Here is a 22862-nt window from a genome sequence, read left to right on the forward strand (position 1 = left end):
TGAAACAAACATAGAATTCAATGAAAGACGAAACGGGAAGAAAAGTGTTTGAATTGACGACCTTCAATAGAACAAAAAAACTTTACAAAAAAGATGAGGCCAACTCATGAAAACATTCACAAAAAAAACCATCTAAAAAGTCCATCACTAGCTATACCACATTAGAGACACACTTCTACCTAGTGGCTAAGCTACAAAACAACCAATAACCATACAAAGCATACCAAGTCCAAAAGGGGAGGGTTGAACACTCTCAAGGAGGCTATTTAAAAATCTATTAAAGTTTTTTTACAAATAATACTATTCCAAAAATCATAATTATGAATATATGATAGAGAATAAAGTAGATGAGATTAAATGTTTTGTTTGTTCACAATTTCAACAACAAAGTTTGTTGTTTCTAATTTAAGGCACAACTTATTTAATTTGGGCCGCTGTAGGGAATTAAGCCCAATATTGATAGTAGCCAATCACTTAACCCATTAGGGTTTTGGCCTCATAATAAATAGCACTCACAAATTATTCGAAACACTTTCCGCAATACAACCGACGATCAGCTGCAGCAGAGAGCAGGCGGCGTAGAAAGCCACAGATCATGGTGCACGTCTCGTTTTACCGCAATTGTAAGCATCTCTACCTCTTCTTTATGCTTCTATCGTTATATGGGTACACGATACACACTCAATTTTTGCTGTGCTTGTATTTCTGTGTGTTTGCGTTGCCATTGTGTATGTTCTGTTACTTATCGTTTCTCGTTTTGTTGACGAGTAGCGACGATGCATTTGGTAAATTCAATTGAGAGTGTGAGAGAAATATGTGTGTCTTGATGGATGATTCCGGTGCTAGTTTAGAAAGCGACTAATTTGCAGATTTCTCTTTTATTTGTAGATTAGGTTATCTCAATAGTTGCTAAACTGTAGGATCAAACTCAGTATTTTTGCCTTCACCTGATTTTACCGTTTCTTTCATTGTTTCATGCGTTTAAGTTTTAGTATCAGTTATTGCGTATCAATTTTGAGCCTCAATGAAATTCAATATCGACTTGTTCTGAGCATTGACCAAATTAATGTACTCCGCAGTTATAATACGGAAAAGAAGCAGACAGTAAATAAGATTGTGCAAAACATTATTAACATGACACTGTAACATGACATTATTAATCGACTAATTTCCTGATTTCTCTTTTATTTGTAGATTATGTTATCTCAATAGTTGCTAAACTGTAGGATCAAACTCAGTATTTTATGCCTTCACGTGATTTTACTTTTTCTTTCATTCTTTCATGCGTGTTAATTGGGATATTTTCCGAGCCTCAATGAAATTCAGTAACGACTTGTTCTAATTAGAAGAGCATTGATCAAATTACTGTAGTTACAATATGGAAAAGAAGCAGACAGTGAATAAGATTAAGCAAAACCTTATTAACATGACCCTGTAACAGATGGGAAGACATTTAAGAAGCCTCGTCGTCCTTATGAGAAGGAGAGACTTGATGCTGAGTTAAAGCTTGTTGGAGAGTATGGCTTGAGGTGCAAAAGGGAGCTATGGAGGGTTCAGTATGCTTTGAGTCGTATTAGGAACAATGCTAGAAATCTTTTGACCCTTGATGAAAAGGATCCCCGTCGTATTTTCGAGGGTGAGGCCCTGTTGAGGAGGATGAACAGGTATGGCCTGCTGGATGAGAGCCAGAACAAGCTCGATTATGTCCTGTCCCTCACCGTGGAGAACTTTCTTGAGCGCCGTCTCCAAACTTTAGTCTTCAAGGCAGGCATGGCCAAGTCTATTCACCATGCTAGAGTGCTGATCAGGCAGAGGCACATCAGGTATTAACAGTATATGTGTGTGTTTTTACAGATCCCTCATAATACTCCGTTTCTTTGTGTTTTAAATTAGTGCCAATGCTAATGTTTTTGTCATATTTAAACTTGTGTCCCTTAGGACTGTAGTTTATGAACTCCAGCTGATTATATAGTTGAGGATACCTGCAAAAGTTAAATTATTAAAGGATTATTAGCTGTATCTGGAGCGTCATGACATGTGTCCTTCCTTTTTCTTGCCTTGCAATCCAGATTTTTTGTTTGTTGTATCTTAGCATGGATGGTGAATCATTTTAATCCTCCCTTTATTGAAAAAGTGTTTAGAATCTTATAGAAGACATTAGTTAAGCCTTTTCTATGTTGCTCAAGTGTGTATACAATTTAGGACCTCATCATCATAGCATTCCAATCCAAACTCATTATTTATATGAGTTCTATCCATATATGTTCTGATTGCACATTCATACGTAAGCCATATGGCCAGGACAAACCATGAACCAGAGTACAAGCTTTCACCACTCATCTGTAAATATTACGTAGCAGCCTCATTATGCCGTATATCTGTCTTGGTATATCTATGTAATAGGTAGGAACAAAAATCGAAAGAATAGGCGACTTGTGCCATATTTTGTTTACACGTTCGAGAACACCAGCCTCGCATTAAGTGCAACTCCAAAGATTGTGCGCTGCTTCTGGGCAGTTTACTGAATTGCATACATGTATTTGATTCTAGATTATCCATTTCCATGTTTATATCTAGAAATTTATGTGTACGCTGGCTTTATGTGTTCATAACACAGTTAGCCCAGTATTGTGAATAACTAATTATATGCATCTCCAGGGTTGGGAGGCAGGTTGTAAATGTCCCTTCTTTCCTTGTTAGAGTTGACTCCCAGAAACACATTGATTTCTCTCTCACTAGTCCGTTTGGCGGTGGTCGCCCTGGAAGAGTGAAGCGAAGGAACCAAAAGGCAGCTGCAAAGAAGGCTTCTGGTGGTGATGGAGATGAGGATGATGAAGAGTGAAGTGTAGGTTCATTTAGTTTATAGTTTTACTGGTTGGAGATTGTCTTTACATCATCAGTGGTTTTGTTCAGATATTAAGAGTTAGATGAACTTGTTCCTTTGACATGTTAAATTTTGCCATTTATAATGCGTGAAACCTTTTCTTTTCTCTTTTTTTACCTCCTCCGTCCAACAAAAATATGCACTCTGGGTTGGGTACGAGTTTTAATTTACAATTGATAAAGTAAGAGAGAGAAAAAAAGTTAATTAAAGTATTCTTAGAGTATCTTCAAGGGAAGAGGTAAATGGAGAGGTAAAAGCATATAAGTATCTTTTTTTTCATGAAAAATCATTCTCAAAGGGGAGAGTTAAGGGGTAGAGATGTCAAGTGGCCTGGCCCGGCTCAGCCTGGCCTGGTCCCGCCAATGCCTGCCTATACTGAGGCCTTGCCGGCCCGGCCCAGGCCTATGCTTGAGCGGGCTGGGCTGGGTTGGACAGGGCTTTTCTAATTTCGCTAAGCCTAGCCCGGCCCGGGCTTGACTGGGCTTTGTTTAAGTATTTTAAAGATATCCTAAATGTATTATATGCAAAAATAAAACATATAACTTGTATTTTTATATCTCATTAACTAAATCTAAATTTAATAATGTGTTTAAGTTCATTTATCGACTTTGCAACAACAATATTTTTCAATCTAAATTTAATAATGTGTTTAAGTTCAGACTTTGTAACAATAATATTTTTTATGTTCTTTATTCTATTTAAAAGTAAATGTATAACTAAAGGAATAACCAACCAATATTGTTAGTTTTTTTAGTAGATGATGACATATGAATTGATGTTGTATTTTTAAAGCTACAAGTATATGACTAACTAACAAATTTAAAGAATTCTATAACTATCATCATATATTAAGGTTTGAATACATTATATTCTTAAAGTTAAATTTCAGAATCATTTTTTTTACATTTTGAATAAAAAAATTATATAAAAAAATAGATGTAATCAAGATTGAATATTTCATTCATGATTTAGTTGGAAACTTATGTTGATATTAAACTATTACTGATTGATTCCATTCGGAGACATCCAAAATATTGAAATGATATATACAAAATTGACATGTCTCGTACACAAGATAACATGCATAAATAGAAAAATATACTATTATTAGTGATTAATCACCTAATTACATTAAAAAAACTAATTATAGAAGGTGTGCCTCTGATGGGCCCGGGCCTGTGTTGGGATTCGGATGGTCCTATGCCTGGGCCGGGCATGAGTTTACAAAATGGTCCAATTGGAGCCCATCTCAACTGATGAGCCCAGCCTAGGCAGGCATCGTTTCACTGGTGGGCCAACCCTGAGTCGGCCCAGTTGACAACTCTAATAAGGGGAGAGGTATTTGAGAAGGTATTATAACTTTTCCCATTTTAAAGAGATGTCTTTACCTCTCCTTTGGTAAAATCTTATAACTACCATATTTACCTTATTTTCATGAAAAAATCATTCATCAATAGGGAAAGTATTTGAGAAGGTATTACACTTTATGTTTTTAATGCACTTTGTATTATTATTATTATTATTATTATTTTGTTGTAAAAAAATGATTTACCCTTCTATATACATTTTTCCTTTGGAATGTGTTAATTTTTGGAAGGATATATTTCACTTTTTAAGAAGGTAAATAGATGATATATTTTATTTTTTAAGAAGGTAAAATGAAAGAGGTATATTATCTAAAAAGGAAAGTGTATATTCTTGTAGACGGAGGGAGTATCATAAAGCTATGACTTGTAAAATATGATACGCATGATTGAATTGAAAGTTTGTAAGCTGAAAATTACTAGTACAATAGAAATTGAATTTGAAATTTTCTGAATAGGTTTGAAAATTGTATTTGATCTCTGAAATCCTCGATTTGAAATTGTTTAGTTTAGTTTATTTTAGATTTTGTTCGATGTCAAACATTTTGGAATATAATTACGATCAATGTTTTAAAAATCGGACCAGTAAGCGAACCGGTGAGGCTATCGGTTCATGGTTCAACTGGTCGGACCGGTCCAACCACTAATCGAGCCGAATTACTATAGCATATATATATACTCCATATATAAGTATATAATTAAATACATATTTAGTATAATAAAATTGACATTCAAAACATGTAAATAAACAAGCATTAATACAATATATAATTTAATTTCAAATAATATATAGATATACAAATATATACCAATTCTTAACAAGTAATACTAGTGAAATATAAATATTCATATATTTTTTATGTATCAATTTTTATGTTATGAACGCTTCTTCCATTACATATAATTGTTGTTTTGTTTTCAATCTAAGCATTAGTAACTAAAATTTTATTTGGAAGTTAATTAAGATTTATTAATTTTTAGTTATGATATAATATTAGCTTTCAATTATGTACATATCATGGTACATAGTTGATAGTTGATATAATATGGAGTGCATATTAACAAAAAAAACTACATCCCATGTTGAAAAAGTAAAGACAAAAAATTGTAAAAGGTGCTATAAAACAAGTTTTTCATCCCACATTGAAAAATGAAAGAAGAATCTTGTGAAATACTTCTATAAAGAGAGACACAAATGATTTTTTAAGAATAGGTTTTAAAAATTCATAGGCCCAATACAAGTATGGGTTAATATGAAATGAAAGTTTAGTATTATTTTTTTTAAAAATTGATTTTTAATCATTTTTAAAAATAAAAAATTAGTAACCGTTCTCGGTTCCCGGTCCAACCAGCCGGCTCAACCGATTCAAAACCGCCCAACCCTCTGCCGGTTTTATATGATGAATCGGACCGGTAAGGTGATCGGTTCGCGGCCGGACCGTTCCGACCGGTCGGTTCGGTCCGATTTTTAAAACACTGATTACGACTGTCAGTTTGTCACCCTATTAAGGCCATCCTCAAATTTTAATGGTATTCTAAAATTTAAAATGAAGTGGTAAATAGTTGCAAGAGTAAAGGTCAATTTTGGTCCTAAACATACGACTAAAATATAAATTTGGTACAAAACATTCTCTTTTTGAAAAACATGTCCATAACAAATGAAAATGTCGACGAAGTAGTCCTTTTTTTTACGGTTCCGTTAAAAAACTAACGGCCAACGCTAATTGCACAGTGGCATGACTGTTAGTTTTTTGATGGAACCTTCAACAAAGGACCACTCCGACAAGAATTTCATTTGTTATGGACCTATTTTTCAAAAAGTGAATGTTTTGGATCAAATTCGTATTTTGGTCATATGTTTAGGACAAAAATTGATCTTTACTCTAGTTGCAATCTTATTTTGGATTTTATAGCTTGGTATTTGCTATGTTTTTATCGTAAAATGGTAAGATCCTTCAATGAGATTGAAATGTTTATGGTCGTTTTGTGAAGGATTTTTCCGTTCACATGTCTTTTGAGGGATGAGTTGTTATTAATGGCATAAGAATGCCTTGTTTTTATATTTGTGCACATGTTTTAACCTTGTTAGAGCAAGTGCATGAGACATGTTTTGCCAAGAGATGATTATTTAGGCTTTGCTGATGTTGTGCTTATTATATATGTTGAGCATAAAGATTTATGTTGTGAGTATACTTTTGACCACTTCTTGAAAATGTTGGGGCAAGTGAGTGAAATTCATTGTGATGAACTTTGTTTGTTGAATGATAATTCTTCTTGCAAGCTTGATGTGAGTTGTAGTTCATATTTAGCAAGAGTGATGCATCAAATGGTTTTGTTTGAGACTACATTGTGAGGGATTGTCCACACTTATGTTCTCCATAATTTAGTTTGTATACTTTGGATTTGTTTGTGAATTGGCATGAAGGATACCATGAAGATTTTCAACTGCAGCTGGATTTAATCGTCCTGTCAAGGTGACGACTAAACGCTCTCCAAAGACCTCCAATGTCTTCATCTTCGAAAGAGCTTCGCGTGAGTATCTTGCATGCCTCAATCGGAATTTGGTGGAGAGAGTTATGGCCGTTTTACGAAAGTCGCGCATTGAAGAATGAGTGACTCCAGAGAAATCGCGCGGCTAGGTGAATTGAAGGAGGAAAAACGTCTGGGCGGATGTTTTGCGCAGTTTTGGCCAATTACTCCAGAGTGTTCATGCAATCGGGCAAAATGAGGCATCGGAAATGCCTGGTCGGGCATTTTGCATTGCTTTGATGATTTTCTCTATTTTAAAGGTTTTTTCTTGGGTTTTCAACCCTGCCTATATATACTCATTTGCGAGGCTTTAGACTTGGATTGATTTACATTGTAGCTTGTAAGTTAGTTTTTCTCCGTTGTGAGAGTTCCTATCCAATTCCTATTTTGTAGGTTGCTTGATTCATTCAAGTATGATGAAGTAGATGTATGCATCAAAGGGCATGTGAATTCCTTTGAGTTGTGGAGCCATTAATATATCAAGCATGGTGAAGGTAGCTTAGAGTGTTCTTTCTCCATCAATGTGTTTATCGATCAAATTCACATTCTCCATCTTTTCCCCCATCAATTCATTTGGAATCTAGTTTTTTAAGGCTAGATCCGCTCTATCTTTATTTTCCCTTTTTTGATAAGTTTCAATTGATAGATCAATCGCCACAATGGAAAAATCCTTGGGTTGATGAAATCACAAATTCATGATTTCATATCAATTGGTATCTAGAGCCTAGTTGTCTACTAGGTGTTTGATCTATTGTTTCATTGGGTTGGGTTTTATTCCTTTGTTTCCTTGTTTTTACCTTGTTTTGATTGGATGATCGGATTGATCAAATGTAGTTATATTAAGCTGAAATTTTACTTGTATGATCTATGATATGTGATCTAATTCTCCGAAAATTTTCATTGAAAAATTTGTTCATTTTCCCTTTCATCGTTGGGGTTAAAAATTATTGCCTTGTTTTGGCATAGTTGGGGAAAAACGTATAGATCATATCCAATTCTTAGATCTGACTATATAAGCATATTTTTCCCTTAATCTATACTTGATTATGAAGCTGACCACAAAAAACCGTCCAATTTGGACGTGGGGTTCATTAGTAAAAAATTCATGAAGATTTAGCCAAGTTTCTACAAAAGTATCTTTTTCTTGTGTGTGCGCGCGCACTTTAGGCCTAGAACCTTACTTTCATCTTGCTTAAGCACGCTTAAATGCCTTCACTACTTGCTTTCACTTGTTTTAGAGGTATATCTTGATTGATCTTACACAAGAATCTATAGCTAGGAATTGGGTTTGCGAGAGAGAGTGAACATACCCTTCACTATAAAGATTGCATCACTCACCGCACCTCTGCCTCGCCTTGCCTCGCCTGCCTGCCTCATTGCCTTACCGTCAGCCTGCCTCGCTGCTCCACCGCCATACCTTGTCGCATTGCCTTTCGCTTGCCTCACCAGATCTCCTTCTGCACTACCTCGCTGTCCACCACGATGAAAGAATATGAATTTATAGGCAAAAGTTAAAGGTCACCAATAGTATTTAAAATCTTCCAAATTTCACCATAAATCATAGAAAAAAATGCATTTATCTAGCTCATCAATAACAATTGAAATAAATAACAAGTGAAATGTTAAAAAGTTTGGTAATAATGTGACCGTTAAATTCTTGATGACATATAAGTTGAGATAAAAATGTGAATATATAAAAGTTGAGGCTACGTAATGCAAAACTATTTAACTGCTACAGTAATACTAAAATACAAATCAATTGAGTTAAAAGAATTAAATTGTAACTCCAAATTAATTATTTTCTTAAAGATTAATTCAAACTAGTATCACACCCGTCCTATGCAAGGACTAAGATATATTTAAATTATTGTTTTTTATAGTAAATTAAGTTAATAAATTTATTATTAATATTATTATACTAAACAAAATGAGTAACACAATTTTAATTATATGATGATTAAAAATATATACAAATCAATGTTAATCACAAAATATAATGTTCAAGCCTTAAATCATACTCCCTCCGTCCCATTAAATATGCAACATTTGCTATTCGGCACGAGATTTTATGTAGTGTTGTTTTGTGAGTTAATGAATAGAGTAAAGTAAGAGAGAAGAAAAAGTAGAGAGAGTATTGTTTCCATTTTTAGAAACGTTTCATTTTTAATGGGACAAACCAAAAAGGAAAACGTTTCATTTCTAATGGGACAGAGGGAGTATAAATAGTAGAAGATTGAAACCTATCACAATAAAGAATAATACAAAGGGATAATTGCTTATAACTTTTTGAAAACTTCGTAATAAACTATATTAATTTCAGAATAAAAAAAATCATCAACCTCATTATTCCAAACTAAAATCTACAATCGTCATTATAACCCGCCACTCTCCTCGTTTGCCTTGTTTGGAGCCATCCATTGCACCTCTTAAAACTGCAATGTAATACAGATCGAGTGCATACATGAAAGAGCAGGTTTGTGCAGGTGTCGCGTCAAGCAAGGGATGTATCCTACTGATCAGGATAGAAAATCCCAGCTAATCCTGAACCTGGCTATCAATAATTCCTCAACCCACTTCTACTGACTAGTATAGTGGATGTAAGGGTCGAATCCCACAGAGATGAATGCGCTTTGGTAATTGTGGTGATATTCTGGAAAGGTTGGTTAGCTACCACGCTTTGGGTTGAGATTCTAACTAGGCAAGAATTTAAGATGGTACTCTACTGACTAGGAGGGGTGAATGATGATTGATAAGCGGCTGCGTACGTAAGAGTGTGGGACATTATGTTTCAGAAATTATGTGGGAGGTACGGGGTTACTATAAAAGGTGAAACGGCGTATCAGAGAATAAGTGGTAGTTAGGTGACTAGGCTGACACATCTGTAGGGTACCAGCAGAAAAAGTAGAGAAAAGTAAAGGACAAAAAGCAAAAAGTAACTAAAAAGTAAAAGTGTTCTCAAATTTGGATGTGGACATTGTCTTCTCCAACTAGTATGAACACAAATCAAACAACTCAGATTCTATGAACGAGAATTTCAGGTTAACAAACTCCACAAGAACAGATCTACAATCTAAACTCCAAATCAAAAGATTAAACTAACGAAACTGAAATTACGCTTACTGGGTGACATGCAAGGTGGCAGAAATCACGTAAACTAGGTTTTCACACTTAACCATTTCAGATCTAAAATCTAACAGCTATCTAAACTCATGAACTCAGATCTATCAATTCGGAAATGAAAACATGCTCGCAATACTTGAAAATTACCGTAACAACTAGATCTAAGCTATCTAGGCAGAAAGAAACAGAATCAAACAGGAACCGATGCATAAAAACAACTTCATATCATAAACGTTTGGATCACAACCAAGACTTCAAAATAAGTAAATATTGAAAATGCTACTTATCCAACGTAAGAAAACAAAGTGCGATTAACTAAGAAAACAATTAAAGATTGTTTTGCCACTCCGGGCGATGAAACTGTTAACACTACGAAACACGCTGACTGGAACGAGAGGATGTGGAACTCCGGTGAACTGATGAACTTCAGGTGACCATGGCTGTGGTGAGGAACGAGAATATGAAGGACGAAGCTGTAGGAACTGATCTACCGAGAAAGAATTCTAACTAAGTGTGAAGGTTTTGAACTAATTGAATTCTTCTTCTCTCTCCAAGTGGCTTCCTTTTATAGGGAGGCCTCCCTTGATTTTTAGGGTAGACTCTCTTTATGAAATGACTCTTTTGCCCCTTGCTTGCGGCTGATCTTCCCAGCTATTCTTCTTCTCCATCTCGAGCCTTTTTGGCATGCATCCTGGTCAGTATTGCACCCTACTTTCACCTGAATTATCCGAACATTCCCATACTGGCTAGAACACTTTCCATGCACACTTTAGCAACTGTTTTGCATATATATTCCAATTATGCACATTATACTGACCAGTTACCAAGGCCTAGAATACGACTTATGAAACTGCTCACACTTACCACATGCTTGTCCTCTAGCGTGAAGAACAAACAAAAAGCAATAAGTCGAATTCTAGCCTGGTTACACCCCTGACCGACTCTATCCTAACCTAGACTCTAAACTATGATGCAAAGAAAAACACATAAACAAGACAAACACACATAAAAGACAAAAGAAACACTTAAACACGTCAATCGGGCTATATTTTCAACCATCCATCCCCTTTGGGTCTGGTGCAATCCAGCCTTAGACAGCCTTGAACTTCCGCCGCCCCCCTTTTCCTTCCAGTCAGTATATCCGCTCGTCAAGATCACCCAAACTCTCGGCCAAACACCAGATTCGCTCAGTCACTCATTCCTCACCGGGGATATTAGGATTGTATTCTCTCATAGCGCTGAACCACAGATGCTTTGGACATAGATCTCACGTGCGGCTACCGAAGGTCTTTAAAGCTTGTAACGAGGCTATTGGCTTGTAGTGTTTGGGTTGGTTGTTCCCGAGGCTCTAGGCTCAAACATCTCTAATTTATTTCGATGTGGGGAAACTGTGTGCGCTCAGGCTCTTGGCTATCACCTCACCTCTGCTTGGCTGGACCTTTTCTGATGTTGCCTCCCAACTGGTCAGTAGCGTCTTGTGGCTTCGCCACCATTGTTCCTTCTCAATTTTTTTGTGGTAAAGTATTTTCGACCATTTTCTTCGCATTCTTCTTCTTTCCTTTTTGTGGCTTCGTCACCCTTATTCCTTCTTATTATTTTTGGGACCTGGAATGACTTCCTGGTCGATTTTCTCCTTGCTTCTCCATTTCTCGCTCCAGTTGGTTTCTTTCTTGCATGTCCTTCTGGCCAGTTGCCTCCTTGCCTTGCACACACACAGTCCCAGTGGCTGATAGGTTATATCTGGGTATATATGGCTCGAAATTGGGGTTCTAAGGGTTTTTTTTGGGGGGGGGGGGGTTTCCTACTGCCTTCAGTGTATGCTACACGCGGTCACTTTACCCTAGGCATCTTGTGGCAGCCACTCTTTTCTTTTCTGGATGAGTGGAAAGTGGCTCCACTTTAGGCTTTTAGCTCACATTTAAGAGGGCTTTTGTGTTCGGCTCTAAGGATGGTTTTTCTCTCATACTTGCATCATCTACAGTGACTAGGAGATACTAAGGTGGGTGGTTTCCATTGTCCAACATGTCTTATCTCCCTCAATTCCCCTCACCGTCAGTTCGAGACAGTTGAGTTTTAAGCCCAATCAACACGTATATAAAAAAACTAGACCTAGACAAACAATAACACAGACCACACATATATATATGTCATACTGGCCATTGCATCCCCCCTCTCGCTTTACAAGTGTCTGCCCTCAGATAAGGCTGTGAAGTGGAAAAAGGTAATGGCCAGTATGGCTGACACACAGACATACCAAGTGGGAGAATTTTAAAACCTAAACAGAACCCAACAAACACACGCACATATATACAAAAACTCCTCACACTTAGGCTACGCAGTGGACTAAGTGTGAGCTAACATGCACCCAAAAATAAAAAACACATAAACAGAAACACATGCGCAAAAATAGCAAACCCTTTACTTCTCACACTTAGACTATTGTATAGGCTAAGTGTTATGAAAGGGGTTTGATCACATACTACACAGATTATACTACCTAAAAAAAACACATAAAATACGAAATACGAAAAACTAAAACTTAAAAAGGAAAAGAAAAACTAACTTGTCAAGGGGGGTGGTGGTCACATGTTCTTCCTACTCCTCCGCGGAGCAGGGCTTGGTGCAGGTGGCTCTGCCAGATCCTCTTCCTCGTTCCCGGATGGTTCTTCCTCAGATTCTGCTTGTTCCCTGTTACCTTCTTCCTCTAATTCTGCTACCTCTGTCTCCGGCACCCTGGGTTCATCATCCTGGCCTCCATGACCACTTGATCCAGCTCCTCGTACTAACTTTCCTTCCGCTAATTTCTTCAGAATCCCTTCCATCACATTTGTCAGGTGAGCTAACTCCGTCCTAGCTGCCGATTCTCTTCCGCCAACTCTTCCACTGCCTTCTCTAATCTCTCCTACCTCTGTTCTTGATCTTGTGTTCCCTGGCTTGCTGTAGTTCTCCCAGTCGGTATAGCTTCCTCACCCATCCCGTAAAAACGCGGTACTCCTTGCCTCATGTAAACAGCATTCGTTCGGACGAAGAATGGGGTATCAAACAACCCAGGAGGATCTACCATGATTTGGGGGGATAAGCCTTCAGCCTCTGTGATGATGATGTTGTTTCTGACGAATACTCCCAAGATATGGCAGAGGGTGAGATTTCTCGCTGGATGGGTGGCAATTAGATGACATTGGTAAGCAGTCCAAAAACCCAGATGTAACTTCCTTCCGCGCTTGGCGCACCAAAGAAGGTATAACTCTGTCATTGACGTTCGTACAGCGGAGTTCGACTGCCCCAGCAAATTGAAGTCCAAGTGGAGTTGTACTAGGCGTAGGATTGGGTTATTGAAATGGATGGAGCGAGAGAGAGTGGATGCAAACTTCCCAGCGACCGGGTGAGTTAATTCCTCCCATGCCTCCTGGGGCTCGAAGTCTACGTGTCTACGGGAATTCCCCGTTCCCTGCTCCGCCACTCCGATCCTATCGCCTCCTCCAGACTACACATCCCCAAACGTATTGTCCATTCAATCAGATTCATGCTTATCTCCCCTCCAAACAACCGAAAACTAATAGAAACCTCGTCCAAATATGTGGTGACCCTAAATCTGAATGTAGTAAAGAACTCCTTTGCTAGCCTAACACTGATATTCGGGTTCCCATTCTCCAATAACCATTCGAATCCTAAAGCATGCAAATAAGAGAGAAACTGCTCGCGGGCACCCAACTCATCTAAAGAAGGAATATGAAGTACCTTTCCGCTCTTCACTTGCTTACTCCCTTCATCCTTGCTATCGAAAACCTTTTGTAGCTTCTTAGAGTCGAATAACTTCATCTCCTCCACCAAATCATCAGTAAGGTCCACTGTCCAGCGCCGGTACCTCAGTCTCTCTACCGGGGGTGTACTAGCTCCCGATGATCGTGCGGGAGCTGTTGCTCACTGTACTCCTCATTCTCCAAGGAAATGTCGTTTTCCGATTCTGACTCTTCACTGACAGCGTATTCGCTATCACTCTGTTCCCTCTGGTGTTCCTGGGCTCGCTGAACTGACTCAGTAATGACTATGCCAGTGTTCACTGTACGTGGCTTCTTGTTGCTGGGCTTCTTCTTCATAGGGGCCTTCCCCTTCCATTTTCTCTCTGCACGGTGTCTGTCCTCATCACTATCTCGCTCGTCTTCCGGTTCCTTCTCAGCGTGTGTTGAAGGCTGGTTTGGGGCAGAGGGTCGGGTCTCAGTACTGATACGAGTACCTTGAGTTCTCGGCTCGACGTGACCGGCTGGTGCAGATGCGAGGTCCGGCCCCTCAGCCATCTGCGCCATCTCTTCGCCCTGGTCACTCGTCGTTTGGGAGACCGCTTCGATTGCCAACGCAGTATCCTCCAAATCAGTAGTGGGTAAGGATCCCTCCCCAGGTTTTGTGGGAGTGGTCCCTTCCTCTTCACTTAAAATCTCCACCGGATCTGCCGCCGTGTTTACCTTTGCTTTACTAGATACCCACTTCCCTAAACATCTTTGTGACACCCTCTTCGGCTTCGACTGTTCTGCCCTAGGGTCGCCCTTCAACACCAACTTCCTCTTGACAGCCTTTGGTTTTATCACTGGCGGTGCCACTGGTCCGGGTACCTCTGTTCTTGCTACTGTTTCCTCCTTCTCAATATGCACATCACTCTTCCCCGCCTCTGTCTGGGGAGTTGTTGACTCTGTCCCTTCTTCTCTAGTCTGGCCTCCCACCACTTCGTCTACTGGCCGTTCAGCTAGGCCTTCTGGGTTGTTCTCTCCATCGTCTTTCTCACCCTCTTCTACTGCCCTTGATGCGAGGTCTAGACCCTCAGCCATCGTGGCGGTACCATCTTCCGTCCGATTTACCTCATCCAGAAGAGCCTGAAATTCTTCATCAGTCATTAGGCCCTGCTTTGTGGCCATCTCATTTAAATCTATCTCTTCCCTCGCCGTTTCTTGAGGAATGGGCTCCGCTGTCAGCGTTTTCTCTGGTTCATCGCCTCCCTTTCCTCTGGTTCGGAGTCGTAATAGGCAGAGATGGGGTCAACATCCATTGAGTCGATTCGTTGGGGAGTTTGGGCGGATTCCGAGGGTTCGGTCGCCGAGGGAGGTTCCTTTTCTGGCGCAATTGTTGATGAAGTCGGAATGGAAGTGGGTGGTTGTGCTGTGGGTTGCACATTCGGTTCCGATGCAGGTACTGCTGGGGTTTCTCCGGTCATGCTCCATTTGCCCCCGATTCGGCTAAAACCGGCCAACTCAGCCGCCCAATCTCGACTTGGGTCCTGCTGTCGAAGGAACTCCGTCATTATGTCCAAAGAAACCATCGTCGGAGCCAGAGGAGTCGCTCCGGTGGTTGCGGGTTCGGTGGCTGCTCTTCCATTGTCGGCTGCGATTCTGGGGTTTCTTCTCTGCGGTTTGAAGTAGGTTTCTCGCTGGTGATTTTCTTCGCCCATTTCTTCTTTCCCATGGCTTAATTCGGTGAATTTCTGGTGGTAATGCGGGTGTTGGCTTTTGTGGAGAGAATGGTGGAAATTTCTGGAGAGAGGGATGGAGGTAAGGGTTTGTGAAGTGAAATGGGAGAGACAATTTGATTATGAGGGTGTAAGGGTCGAATCCCACAGAGATGAATGCGCTTTGGTAATTGTGGTGATATTCTGGAAAGGTTGGTTAGCTACCACGCTTTGGGTTGAGATTCTAACTAGGCAAGAATTTAAGATGGTACTCTACTGACTAGGAGGGGTGAATGATGATTGATAAGCGGCTGTGTACGTGAGAGTGGGGGACATTATGTTTCAGAAATTATGTGGGAGGTACGGGGTTACTATAAAAGGCGAAACGGCATATCAGAGAATAAGTGGTAGTTAGGTGACTAGGCTGACAGATCTGTAGGGTACCAGCAGAAAAAATAGAGAAAAGTAAAGGACAAAAGCAAAAAGTAACTAAAAAGTAAAAGTGGTCCCAAATTTGGATGTGAACATTGTCTTCTCCAACAAGTATGAACACAAATCAAACAACTCAGATTCCATGAACGAGAATTTCAGGTTAACAAACTCTACAAGAACAGATCTACAATCTAAACTCCAAATCAAAAGATTAAACTAACGAAACTGAAATTACGCTTACTGGGTGACATGCAAGGTGGCAGAAATCACGTAAACTAGGTTTTCACACTTAACCATTTCAGATCTAAAATCTAACAGCTATCTAAACTCACGAACTCAGATCTATCAATTCAGAAATGAAAACATGCTCGCAATACTTGGAAATTACCGTAACAACTAGATCTAAGCTATCTAGGCAGAAAGAAACAGAATCAAACAGGAACCGATACATAAAAACAACTTCATATCATAAACGTTTGGATCACAACCAAGACTTCAAAATAAGTAAATATTGAAAATGCTACATATCCAACGTAAGAAATTAACTAAGAAAGCAATTAAAGATTGTTTTGCCACTCCGGACGATGAAACTGTTAACACTACGAAACACGCTGACTGGAACGAGAGGATGTGGAACTCCGGCGAACTGATGAACTTCAGGTGACCATGGCTGTGGCGAGGAACGAGAATATGAAGGACGAGGCTGTAGGAACTGATCTACCGAGAAAGAATTCTAACTAAGTGTGAAGGTTTTAAACTAATTGAATTCTTCTTCTCTCTCCAAGTGGCTTCCTTTTATAGGGAGGCCTCCCTTGATTTTTAGGGTAGACTCTCTTTATGAAATGACTCTTTTGCCCCTTGCTTGCGGCTGATCTTCCCAGCTATCCTTCTTCTTCATCTCGAGCCTTTTTGGCATGCATCCCGGTCAGTATTGCACCCTACTGACGCCCTTTTCACCTGAATTATCCGAACATTCCCATACTGGCTAGAACACTTTCCCTGCACACTTTAGCAACTGTTTTGCAGATATATATTTCAATTATGCACATTATACTGACTAGTAACCAAGGCCTAGAATACGAATTATCAATATATAATTCAAAAAGTTAATTTTAATAAAATATATTTTACCATAACTGTAAAATGAAACAAAATTAATTTGCAATACATGAAATTAATAATCAATCAATAGAATATAAAAATGAAAAATCTATCAGTTACTATTGGAAAGAAGAATTATATTCATTAAAATACGAAAAAATGGTAGTGATAATATAAAGCAATATAGTAGAAATGTCTGATTCAAGTGATCCAAAACGATGGTAATATAAATTAGTAACATAAACAAAAATATAAAGGGCCAATAATATGGAGAAGGCCTAAATTTGATGAATAACCTAATAGTTAATCCCAAATAACTAAACGAATATATGGAGTACGATTGATCAGATTAATAATAGTATAAATAATGAAAAAGACTAAATCCAAATATGTGAAATGAATAAGAGTATGGCGGCGGTAATATGATGCTACATTGCTACACAAAATTCCTATCATATCACCGGCCTTTGTTCATGGGCCTTCTATCTCATTCTCCGATACAATTTGCCGTCGAGAAATAGAAAAAAAAATTGAGAACCGCACTAAAAAGATAATTCCACAATAAAAAAACATGTATTTATAAATATTTTTTTTTCAAACCTTTCAAGTTCTACCAAATGAACAGTTATTCTTTAATGAAATTAGATTATTTCGCACACAAAAAACAATCATGCATATAAAATATATATTTAATGGATTTTCGTTTTCACCACCCTTTCGATTCATCTAATGTTTTAACACCATATTACAAACTTGCCTACAAACTCCAGCCAAAATTCCCGACTTTTAAAATGCTTTAAAAAACTGTCAACACCTTAATATACAATTATGATGGAGCATAAAATAATTTTTCCACAAATTACTTTACCACGCTTTACATGAAACAGTCGATTATTAAATATAGAAATTCATTAATAAAAAATAATTTTAATTAAATTATAATTTTTATTTTCGATTATTAAATATAGAAATTCATTTATAAAAATAATTTTAATTAAATTATAATTTTTAATCTAAAATAGCATTCTTGTATATATCTCCAAATTCTTTTTATATATGTATAGATTTATTCGACCTATTAATATTTTTAATAATAGACTGTCCATATTCTTATCATTCTGCAATATTCATTAAGTTCAATGATTATGATAATTTCCTCATATTAATCTGCCGGGTAAGATTACAAATTTAATAACAAAAATTAACTGTAATTAAAGTATAATTTTTAATTTAAAATTGTAGTCTTGTAAATATCATCAAAATTTCCTTTTTATATATGTATAGGTTTTTTTAAAAAATATCCTAAATTATAACTCCAACACTAAATATTTATTTAAATATTAATCAAAATTTATTTTTAAAACATACTCACTCATAAATTTACAAATATTCTAATTCATACATAGAATTTATAAATATTTAAATTAAGGCCAAAACTCGCCTTATATAGATTATAGAGTTGAATCTTATGCCTTCCCTATTTTATTAAGTGCAATGGTGTGCATATCTATGGACAACGAGAGATTTCAGTTGATGCTAATTGGGGTTCAAATCAAATCTGATGTGAGTACTTTTAGTCCATTCATAATTTTTGTAAGGGAATTAATAAGAATAAAAATGAGAAAATAGGTTTAAAAGTAAAAATTCTTTATTGTGAAAAATTTGCATAACTCAATCCTCTGAAAGGATAGCAAAATTTTAATCTCAATTCTTAAAAAATCAACGAATTGGGCCCTGAGTTTAGGCACAACTTATTTAATTTGGGCCGCTTTAGAGAATTGAAGCCCAATAATGCTAGTAGTCTATCACTTAACCCATTAGGGTTTTGGCCTCATAAATAGCACTCACATTATTTGGAACACTCTTTTCCCAATACAACCGACGATCAGCTGCAGCAGAGAGCAGGCGGCGTAGGAAGCCACAGATCATGGTGCACGTCTCGTTTTACCGCAATTGTAAGCATCTCTACCTCTTCTTTATGCTTCTATCGTTATATGCGTACACGATACACACTCAATATTTGCTGTGCTTGTATTTCTGTGTGTTTGCGTTGCCACTTTGTATGTGCTCTTATTTACCGACGAGTGGCGGCGACGTATTTAGTAGATTCAATTGAGAGTGTGAGCGAAATATGCGTGTCTTGATGGACGATTCCGTTGCTAGATTAGAAAGCGACTAATTTGCTGATTTCTCTTTTATTTGTAGATTATGTTATCTCAATAGTTGCTAAACTGTAGGATCAAACTCAGTATTTTATGCCTTCACGTGATTTTACTTTTTCTTTCATTCTTTCATGCGTGTTAATTGGGATATTTTCCGAGCCTCAATGAAATTCAGTAACGACTTGTTCTAATTAGAAGAGCATTGATCAAATTAATGTAGTTACAATATGGAAAAGAAGCAGACAGTGAATAAGATTAAGCAAAACCTTATTAACATGACCCTGTAACCGATGGGAAGACATGTAAGAAGCCTCGTCGTCCTTATGAGGAGAGACTTGATGCTGAGTTAAAGCTTGTTGGAGAGTATGGCTTGAGGTGCAAAAGGGAGCTATGGAGGGTTCAGTATGCTTTGAGTCGTATTAGGAACAATGCTATAAATCTTTTGACCCTTGATGAAAAGGATCCCCGTCGTATTTTCGAGGGTGAGGCCCTATTGAGGAGGATGAACAGGTATGGCCTGCTGGATGAGAGCCAGAACAAGCTCGATTATGTCCTGTCCCTCACTGTGGAGAACTTTCTTGAGCGCCGTCTCCAAACTTTAGTCTTCAAGGCAGGCATGGCCAAGTCTATTCACCATGCTAGAGTGCTTATCAGGCAAAGGCACATCAGGTATTGACTATGTATATACTTATATTTTAAATTAGTGTCAGTGCTGTTGTTATTGTCATATTTAAACTTATGTCCCTTTGCTTCAACTATCAGTTGTTCGCAATCTGCCAGTGAACTAGGGCTGTAGTTTATACACTTTTATTTCACCTTTACATGATGCATGTTTTGAGGTATTGGATTGTAGCTGGTTGGAGTTGAGGATACCTGCAAAAGTTAAATTACTAAAAGTTTATTAGCTATATCTGGAGTGTCATGATGTGTCTAATGTCTTTTCTTTTTCTTGCCTTGCAATCCAGATTTTTTGTTTATTGGATCTTAGCATGGATGGTGAATCATTTGAATCCTGTTTTAATCCTTCCTATATTGAACAATTATTTAGCCTGTGTCCAATCTTATAAGGACATTAGTTAAGCCTTTTCTATGTCGCTCAGGTGTGTATATGATTTAAGACCTCATCGTCATAGCATTTCAATCCAAACTCATCACATACGTTCTATCCACATATGTTATTTTCGCGCACTCATACTTAAGCCATATGGCCGTGAGAAACCATGAATCAGACCAGCTTCCACCACTCAATTGTAGATATTTTGTAGTAGCCTCATTGTGCCGTATATCTGTCTTGGTATAACTAGGTAATACTCCCTCCGTTCCATAGTAATAGAGTCATTTTGTCATTTTAGTACATTACATAGTATAGAGCCATTTCCCTTTTTAGTAAAAGTCAACACATTTTTCCACACCTACTTTACTCTCTCTTACTTTTTTCTCTCTTCATCTCTCTACCTTTTTCATTTTCTACTTTATTCTCCCTTTACTTAACTCACCTAACACAATTTTTCTTAATCTCCGTGCCGAAAAGAAACGCCTCCATTACTATGGAACGGAGGGAGTAGGTAGGAGCATAAATCGAAAGAATAGATGACTTATACCAAGTCTTGAAGAACCTTGTAACTGCCATATTTTGTTTACACATCCGAAAACACCAGCCTCAGCATTAAGTGAAGCTGCTCCAAATAATGTGCGAATGATTGATCTTGTTTCTGTGGAGTTTACTTAATTGCATACATGTATTTGATTCTAGATTATCCATTTCCATGTTTATATCTAGAAATTTATGTGTACACTACCTTTATGTGTTAGCCCAGTACTGGGATTAACTAATTATATGCATCTCCAGGGCTGGGAGGCAGTTTGTCAATGTCCCTTCTTTCCTTGTTAGAGTTGACTCCCAGAAACACATTGATTTCTCTCTCACTAGTCCGTTTGGCGGTGGTCGCCCTGGAAGAGTGAAGCGAAGGAACCAAAAGGCAGCTGCAAAGAAGGCTTCTGGTGGTGATGGAGATGAGGATGATGAAGAGTGAAGTGTAGGTTCATTTAGTTTATAGTTTTACTGGTTGGAGATTGTCTTTACATCATCAGTGGTTTTGTTCAGATATTAAGAGTTAGATGAACTTGTTCTTTTGACCTGTTAAATTTTGCCATTTATAATGAAGTTGGGACTTTTGCTTTTCATCTTTTTTAGTTTAAAGCTATAATGGGTGACGGAGGAAGTATAAAAGTAGGACTCATGTTCCATTAACTTTTTCAATACACATTCCTTTACATTTTAAAAAACTCGAGTCAAAGTGGGACATATATTGAGTTGAGAGATGGAAAGAGTAAGATTGAGTAGTTAAATGATAAGGTGGTGAAGCCCAAAATTGATTAATTCTAGTATCAGAGTAAACATAGTGGAGATTAGATCATTCCTATCAATCCATTTGTCTACATATACCAATTCTTCATTCATTTCTACGCAAATTCTAACAATTTTCATATGAACAGTTTGTCCCAATGCATGTCGGAGTCCATCTTAGAGGCGAACGAGAAATAGAGACGAGGAAAAATCCTGCACGCTGCCATCGGAATGTAATAAATGAGCTGAGAATAATGTTGGATGCGTTGAGATCAGACAAAAATTTGGGAGAGAGGAGCCTGTTAAATCATTTGGTAGCTGACTATGTCGATGCAGCTCGACAGTTAGCTGACCTCAGCATCATGGTCGGAAACATTGATGAAATGGAAAATGACCTAGGTCCGCCGAGGATGTTAGGGAAGCGTGTGAAGGAGCTCGGAGATGGTGAGAAGGTGATCAGACCACAAAGTGTTGGAGAAGATTCCGTGGTGGGCTTGGATAAAGACGTGCAACAGCTTTGTAGAGTGATTCTTAACGAGGAGCCCGTGCAACAGTTGATTGAACTTGATGGAAATCCCTTGTTGGCGAAGAATATGGAAAACGAGAGTCTTATGGAGATTATTTACGACCACCTGCGACGATTTCCATGTTTCTTAACCTGCTACCAGAATTTAGCTTTGAATCTTTCTTTCTACGTCTGCGAAAAGTAGGAATGTTCGTCTTTATTTCTTATCTCAGAATTAATTTTAACTAGAAATGGAAATTCATCATATTAGATTGCCTTAAACTATCTAAATGCTTATACATAATACTCCCTCCGTTCGCCATTTGTATTTCTATTTTAACTCGTCATGAATTTTAAGAAATTGTTTGACTTTGAGCTTCACTTTTATATAGTACTATTTGTTTTATAATAGAATATGAGTGTAATTAATGGAGATTAGTTGAACCTAAAATGGAAAAAAGCAAATGTGATTTTAAATCACGGACATCCCGAATTGGACTTTAAATTGCAGAGTAATTTTGGAAGGTCGAAAAATCAACTGACTATATCAAATAATCCAAAATCTCAAAGTTGAATAGCATTTAAGTCATTAACTGTTCTTAACATGTTTAAAATCAGGCAATGGAAGTAGGTTTAAGATAGCCAGTCGCCGTGAGATTAATTTACAGATCTACATATCTATTATACTCATGAGATGAAAGCCTTGGATTCAAATCAGAGCTGGAAATTGTTTTTGAAAACAATTGATAAATTTACAAGGCGTGAGAACTAATTCTCGAAGGACTTGGAGGCTAAAAATTGTGGGGGTTTAATAGATGCTGGAAGACAGAAAGCAAATGAAATACTTTCCAACATTGAATGGGAAAAGGTTTTTGATACAATTGATTTGGGTGAAACATTGAAGTTATTGGAGCAGATGTATGATGTATTGGAAGAAGAAATGAAGACATATTTCTTGCAAATCTCCCTTTTTTAAGGAAAATG

General features: G+C 37.7%; 1 protein-coding gene across 2 annotated transcripts; it reads left to right on the top strand.

Annotated features, from left to right (window-relative positions):
• The first annotated feature begins 498 nt into the window (after positions 1-498).
• On the top strand, positions 499-22259 carry LOC121758806 (40S ribosomal protein S9-2-like). Of its 2 annotated transcripts, XM_042154214.1 has the most exons (5): positions 499-623; positions 1442-1823; positions 2659-2813; positions 20971-21062; positions 21523-22259. In XM_042154214.1, the coding sequence occupies exons 1-4, from the start codon at positions 596-598 to the stop codon at positions 21057-21059; spliced, it is 654 nt and encodes a 217-aa protein (XP_042010148.1). In that variant the 5' UTR covers positions 499-595; the 3' UTR covers positions 21060-21062; positions 21523-22259. The 2 variants fall into 2 exon arrangements, with proteins under 2 accessions (XP_042010148.1, XP_042010147.1); XM_042154213.1 differs by lacking the exon at positions 21523-22259 and having other exon boundaries at positions 20971-21210.
• The last annotated feature ends 603 nt before the right edge of the window (positions 22260-22862 follow it).

Source organism: Salvia splendens, chromosome 12 (genome assembly GCF_004379255.2).
Source record: "Salvia splendens isolate huo1 chromosome 12, SspV2, whole genome shotgun sequence".
Lineage (NCBI taxonomy): Eukaryota > Viridiplantae > Streptophyta > Magnoliopsida > Lamiales > Lamiaceae > Salvia > Salvia splendens.